Raw genomic sequence first — 7,606 nt, forward strand, 5'->3', positions numbered from 1 at the left:
AATCAAAATCTGTTAAGTGATTTCAGAAAAGAATAATTCTAGAAATGTTAACGACAACGACAGACGCAAAGGGATGACATACTATAGTTCATCATTGATATTTTGTAAGGTTAGTGCTGTTAGTCCCTGTATGTGTTGTGATATTGTGCCTTTATTGTGTCTTTTCGAACATATTTTTGCACATTGATTTTTTTCTATTTGTTATCCACATCTATTTATTGACACTTTGGCATTTCCGCTCTTTCTCGAATTCACTCTTGGTCCACGTGAGCAAATAAAATGTGATGATTTTTGTGTTTGTTTGTTTGTTGGGGTTTAACGTCCGAGCAGCAATATTTCAGCTATATGCAGACGATGAACATGAAATTGATGATAAAATGAACATGAAATGATGATGAAATGAAAAAGGGATGGGACACAAGGACAATGGGGTCGACAAATTTTGATTGCCACTGGAAATAGGGAGAGGTGTGTACGGTCGGGCAATTTAGCCTCCTGTGGCGGAGCCCTATGGTTCCTACTCTGGGAGAATACCACAGTAGGGCTCTTTAATGTGCGAGGAACGTGGCATCTTTCCCAACACGGTGCACCACTATGGTTTGCGGTCAGGTTTTCTGTATTATAGCCTGACAACCCCAGCAGGTAACACGCCAGGGCCGGCAGGGGTACCCCATTCCACCACCTGGGGCACACATCCCAGTTGCTCTGTGGGCAGAGCGCCCTAGCCCCCGGCTAGGGTTCTGAGCACTATTTAGTCGCCTTTTACGACAAGCTTAGCGCTGCTGCAGGCCTATTCTTTTAACACCCATGATTTTTGTGAAAAGGGAAATGTTATGTTTTCAAAATTATCTTTAATATTATACTATTTATGATTTTAAGATAATAGACCCTTTTGTGGTAAGTTGATGAGCATGCTCAATGTATACTTCCGCGAGGTAGGGCTTGGGTAGAACAAAAGAATTTTCCTCGCGGAAGTGTATATTGAGCATGCTCTATGCATGCTCATCGGCTATCCCAGCGTTAGCACAAAAGGGTCTATAACAACGAAATTTAAATTGGTAACGCCCACCTTCCCATTTAACATGTGTACAATGTTAAAATTTGAATTTCTAATTGACCATAAATGACCGTTTCTTGATATGTAAGAGTACACGATTTACAGGTGTGAGACTTTTTCAAACTGAGTGTGTATGAAAGTAAATGGCCTGTGAACACAACTCACTACCTAATCAGGTGAGTACCTGTGACGTATAAAATTTTATTGACAGTTAACAAAGATTTTTAACATTGTGTTGTTATAGACACACGTTGTGTGCTGATCTTGAACACTGAACTATCAAATTAAAAATATTTACAAACACTGTAATAAGAAACTATACAAAATAGGAAGAACTTAATGGGGTTTTTTTTTTTTTTTTTTGGTTAATTCCGTGTGGGAGTAAAACACGGAGTTCTTTTATCCAAAATCCCTCCCGCTTCACTCTCTGCATATCGCTCCAGACCGTGTTTTGTTCCATTTTCATGGCCGAGTGGTCTAGGGCGCTGGACTTTGTGCTGGAGGTGTTGCCATAGATGTCACAGCGGTACGAGTTCGACCTAGCTGGCCGAGTGGTCTAGGGCGCTGGACTTTGTGCAGGCGATGTTGCCATAGATGTCACAGCGGTTCGAGTTCGAATCCCGGAGGAAATGACCAAAAATTTGCATCGCAAATTTGACAGTTCTAACATCGTTTGGAATTTTTCAGACCTTTCTATACGTTTACATTATCTTCCTGGTATCAATTTTATCCGATGGAGCAGTGTAGCGAATAGAGTCGTCTCATTCTGAGACGTTTATATATATATATATGTGTGTGTGTGTGTGTGTGTGTGTGTGTGACCTCGACATAATTTTCATCTAGCACTGAATACATTTGACAACAATGACACCAATATGTGCCAATCGACGAAAATTGATATTATCCTACCAAAGCACGGTTAAAATGACAGCTTCGACAGAGCGCTGCGTCATCTCTCTAGTGGTTCAAGAAATTATTTGATTTTTTTTCTTTTATATCGGTAGCAAGCATAAGTTCTACATGTAAGGTACATAAATGAACTACATGTATATGTCTACGACACACCAAGTCAAATGATGATTACCCCCGCCCCAAGTCGTATATCTACGACACACCCAGTCAAATCATGATTACCCCTCCCCAAGTCGTATGTTTGTTTTAACTAAAATAAGATAAAAAGAACAAAGTAGGAAAAGTCTCGTTTCGTTTCGATCTCCTCCACAAACCTGATTTACTACGTATCACCACTCTAGCTTATGGAGCTTTGGAATAGCAAATAAACCCTCTGGCAGGAGATTGGTTTCGTTTGTTGGTATAATAAAAGAATAACATGGTCTGTGTTTAATTTGTGATTTATTGAGACGACCATTTGTTAGGATAACTGTCCGAATTTGATACAGTGGCGACCACTTTCACCCGATCTCCTAAGCTCCAAATCACATGGGCTTCATTCCTTGTACTGCACTTAGTAGGACTTATCGGTGGTAGATTCGGCTTCCTTGCTTTTTTTTAGTTTAAGCTCTTCGTAAACTATTCATTTTTTTTTTTTTTGGGGGGGGGGTATTTAGATTCCCTATGTATTCGAGTCTAGTGCTGCCGTTGAGATACCACTTCTTAAAACATATGCATGTGTATACAACCACTTGTCACAGTTGGTGGACCGAAAGTCAACGAGATTATTCACCTTATTAGACTTAAAGCATAGATCAATTACGTGTCAAGAGCCCTACTTGAGACTTCGTTCCTTGTATTACACTTTGTAGAACTTCATTGTGCAGGATTTGGCTTCCTATCTTGACGTTTTTAGTACACTGTATTTATTTTAAGTACATAGACCTTCCTATGTATTTGATTCTAATTGTGCTATTGAAGGAGGTATATAAAATACCATAATTTTAATTTGTATTCAGTTGGTATACCTTAAAGGCTTATAGGGTCGGGAAATGCCCCCAGACCAAAGTTGGTCTAAGAGTGAAAGTAGACCAGATTGTCAACACAGCTGACCATTTTTAATTTTTTTTCTTATAATCATGGCGGGCGATTTTTTCTCTAAAATATTTCCCCGGATAATTTAATTATCCGTGCCTAACAGCAATACTTATAGAATCTTGTAATGATTTGGTTAAGGTCGTACAAAACATGCATTTCCTGAACACTGAGTTCTAGTGGTAACTTCTAAGAAATGAGCGAAGGCTCTATTTAAATTTTATAATTTAGATAGAGCTATTCTAATAAACACAAAGAGGCAAGCTTCACATCTGTTATCTGCTGAGTTTTATCGTCAATTTCAACTCTACCCTAGACGGTTGTCCATTACTTTTCGCAGACGATACAATTCGGAAGAAACGGTTCCATTTCCCAGAGGCGTTAAGGTTAATAAAAATACATGTCGACATAGTTTTGTAATTATTTACCTTCTAGTAGTTAAAGAACGACTTCAGAAAAAAAAACTATTTTTTTACGTTCAGATTTACTCTAGAATTGGGTCATTCTGTCAACCGCGATGAGAAAGGTATGGATATAATGATCATAGTTTGGTCATGAATTTAAATTTCATTTGTGTTGAAATACTTTATTGGATTAAGAAGACAGATCAACCATCAACTACGACAGCGGTAATGTGTGTGGCACAAGTGCCTGGCGGGACCAAGCATTGTAAACTCCACTGCAACAACCCCTCCCACATCATAATGATGTTTGTAAGAACCATATCTAAACCAATATACATTTACTGAACCATCGATGTGCATCTCGACTCATAAGTTATGAAGTGAACGTATCTAACTTTCGAAAGAAATTTGGGTCTCGTGTCTTTTTATGTTATGAAAGAAAAAAATGCAAATTGACAAAAAAGGATCCGTGCTTTTGCTTTAAGCATCAAATCAAATTATTAGTAATATAACCCAATTAGGAATAAAAAACACTACTTTGAGAATCGAAGCCAGTATAATGTCAGAGTTTTTCTTCAATCAATACATCTTTCATTGTGTGAAATTCCATACGCTTAGCCTGAGTATAAAGATTATAGTAGGTTGTCCGGTTTATACAACGCAATATCCTGTTTAGTCGATCATATAAGCACTTTTTATACATACTCCAAGTTTATGGCTTGTCTACCAACTGGATCACTGCTAGTCTCAAAGTTCTAGAATCTGCGACTAACTGTATTAATTATTTCAGACTTCACAATCATTTGAGAAGTCGGTAGAGTAACTATGTAATACCCTCTCTTGAACACTTTTTTTTATATTTTACGAATAAAGAAAAGTCCAATAAATGAGGGGACACACACTTTTTATGAAAGAAGTGAATGGTAACTAATTCTATTGCTATTTATATCATAAAATGAAGTAACAAATCCATGTTATATCATTTCTAGGCGGGAGAGGGGCTGGGATCATCCATTGAAAAAAAAATAAAAATAAGATTTCTATATTCTTCCCATTACTGAAGAAGGCAGATTTTCAAATAAAAATATTGATTTCGGTATGCTGCTGAAATATAAATAAAAACTTTGCACTTGCGTGAAAAAAAAATTCTAACGGGCATCAAATCCTAGCACATCCCCCGGGCACAGATTACAAATAAAAGTAGTGCGATGTTTTGACTAATATCTGCTTGAAGTAGTGAAGTAAATTAAGAAACTATTACAGGATCGAGGTTAATTGGTAGTCATTCAGGTAAAATCTACAGCATTAATAACATTTAACATTTAGTTAACATCGCTATTTTACTGACATGATATAAAACAATTATGATATTAAAAGCAGTAACTACCTCTGTGCACATTTTTAAGTTAGTGGAAGGCTTAATAGTGAAGATGCAAAGTTAGTGCAGCAAACATTTGTAGTGAAACACTAAGAATTTTAATGATATTGTGATGTCATAAAAGTGTACGTTGGGGAGTCCTTGATCTCCGAGTATCGTGTCTACCGCAGCAGAACTTCACAAACATAAACCGAAACGCATTTCTAAATTCAACATTGAAGATTGTGTAAATGATTGGGTTTAAACATGAATTCACATACCCGAGAATAACCAATGCTAGTTCTAAATATGATCCCCTAAGATGACAAGCTTTACAGAATGGGTTGATGGTATATACAAGAAAGAATGGCAGCCAGCAGAAAACAAACGCACCCATAATCATTCCAAGTGTTCTGGCTGCTTTCTTTTCCTTAGTAAGGGATATTTTCTGTCGCTCATCGAAGAATTGTTTCATTTTCATCGCAGGTCCAGCATCATTCGGAGATTTATGCCTTGGTAACAAAGGAGATGGGTTTATACTTGGCGGTCTAGTTTCTGTTGTGTCGTTGTTACTTTCCGTGGAAACTAAATCGATTTGTACATCCGGTGTGTTTGGTTTACCGTTTGCGACTAAAATCATCTTTGATGCTGCACTTGCTTTTGCACGTTTTCTCAACCTTTCTCTGGTAGCTAAGAAAATCTTTAGATATACAAATGAAAGTATGCCTAAAGGAATAAAGAAAGACCCAGATGCCGAATACACCACGAAGCCAAGCTCATCTGTTAAATGACAAATTTTTTTCTCTTTGTCATATAGACTTTCTGACTCGGTCCATCCAAGTAAAGGTGGCACCGATATCACCGCCGAAAGTGCCCAGATTGCTGTCACCATTATCAATACCAGTTTTATCGTTCGCTTGCTTTGATAATTTATAGGGTCGTGAATTGCAAAGTATCGGTCTAAAGCAATACCGCAGATGTTAAATATTGACGCTGTACATAGTAGTATATCCGATGTTAGCCACATGTCACAGAAATCTGAACCATATAACCAATAACCAGCTATAGTGTTGGATATGTGAAACGGCATCACAATTGTAGCAACGGCCATATCTGCAAGCGCTAAAGATATTACTAGAAAATTCTGAACGATTCGTAATGGTTTGTATAAAAATATGGCTAGAATAACGAAGGTGTTTCCAATAAGTGTGGCAGTTATAACAAGAGACAGCAGTATAGTAACGATGTAAACTTCGATCATTCGGTCAGTTCCTGTCAAATGTGTCATGTTATAAGTATCATTAGTACGGTTATCCTCCATGACTGTACCCACAAGTCCTCTCTGCTCTTAATTATGCAGCCATACTCTTCCCCGGAAGACAATAATTGTTCTATGGAATTATCTGAAAAAGTGAGAAATACTGAACCTAAAATCAATTAACAAACAATCTAAGCAAGGTCTTTCATGATCGTGACGTCTAAAGATAGGATTCTATCTTTAATTACATCCATTCTTCTAAAAATTACAAGGCTTGCTTTTCCTTTACGACTCAAAATTGGTTCTTAGCATCAGAACAAGGTCTCAGATGGCCATATTTTTGTCGAGGTTATTTCACTGTTCTATAAGGAGAATTGTAATTAAATCTTGACTGATGACCAGTTTCATCACTTCGGAAAGAAATTGACTTGTCAATACATGTTCATTTGAAATTGTCCACTTGAAAAATTTTCTCCCTAATCACGCGAGTTTAATTGGGGATAAATAATGTTAGGTTGCTGCTGTTGTCTGAATTGAATAAAACCCTGGAGTTCATCACGATATCGAGGATGCCACTTTAGCATCCCTTGTGAATATTTATCGACAAAAACAATTCTGTTTCATTACCGTTTAGCGCATTCCGTGAGTAATTTTGCAACAACAATCAAACTATATTAAATTCGTTTGCATGATCCATTTAGTGCTAAGTTTATCTTTAGACATTTCCTAATAACCAGGAACAATATCCACCTTTTTTGCAATACATGGTGTCTGCTTTAAAATACATTTGCAGTCTTCTCTCCCCTTGTAAGGCCGAAACTGTTTAACAGTCGTTCAACTTAAATATTAACCCTTTTATATGTAAGCCGGATATCGTAGGGTAGAGATTTATTATAGTCTTTGAAACCATGTTATAGCAACCAAGTTATTTTAAACGAGATATCTAAGCCAATATTACGAGTAAGCCAAGTTTTTTCACATTGTTTCCTCATGACAGTATGCGTTTCCCTCAAACTATTTTATACATGTATACCGAAAAGGGGATTGTAGTGCTCAAAATACTAACTAGATAGTACATGCCATTAATTCTAGATGTGTTAGGAATTTGAGGTTATGACTACAAAATATATAACATTTTTTTAAAATTGTTCACTACCTTTTTTATTCCCTTATCAGCCATTATATATACCAGATTGGAAATAAGCTCTGAGAATTGAAATTTCGCGTGAATAGTGAAGACAGAACATGGACTAAAATCGACTCTATTATAAAGATCAACTTTTTAGCTCACCTGGCCGAAGGCCGGATTTTTGATCCGTCGAAAAACATGGCCGCCGTTACTAAAAATAGAACATAGGGATCAGACAGTAGTTTTTCGAATATATCTCCAAAACCGTTAGGTTTAGCCAAATTCTTTCAATAGCTGAAATGATCCTTATTTTTGGGACTACAAAAGTCTTCAGGCATAAAAGTTATCAGACGACTCCTTATAAGAGTTATTGCCCACGAAAGGGGAAAATGACAGGTTTGTTTTACAGTTTTCA

General features: G+C 36.9%; 1 protein-coding gene across 1 annotated transcript; it reads right to left on the reverse strand.

Moving 5' to 3' along the window:
* Window positions 1-4,679: 4,679 nt before the first annotated feature.
* LOC148622764 (putative G protein-coupled receptor No18) lies at window positions 4,680-6,125 on the reverse strand. The gene has a single exon (XM_088574061.1). The coding sequence runs from the start codon at window positions 6,123-6,125 to the stop codon at window positions 4,941-4,943; it is 1,185 nt and encodes a 394-aa protein (XP_088430187.1). The 3' UTR covers window positions 4,680-4,940.
* Between the last annotated feature and the right edge of the window lie 1,481 nt (window positions 6,126-7,606).

The sequence above is a fragment of the Perna viridis genome, chromosome 3 (assembly GCF_037379345.1).
Source record: "Perna viridis isolate PV_CMFRI_1.1 ecotype Kerala chromosome 3, ASM3737934v1, whole genome shotgun sequence".
Taxonomy (NCBI): Eukaryota; Metazoa; Mollusca; class Bivalvia; order Mytilida; family Mytilidae; genus Perna; species Perna viridis.

Coding starts and splice junctions, on each gene's coding strand:
- LOC148622764 (XM_088574061.1), bottom strand. CDS start 6,125: ATGGAGGATAACCGTACTAATGATACTTATAACATGACACATTTGACA.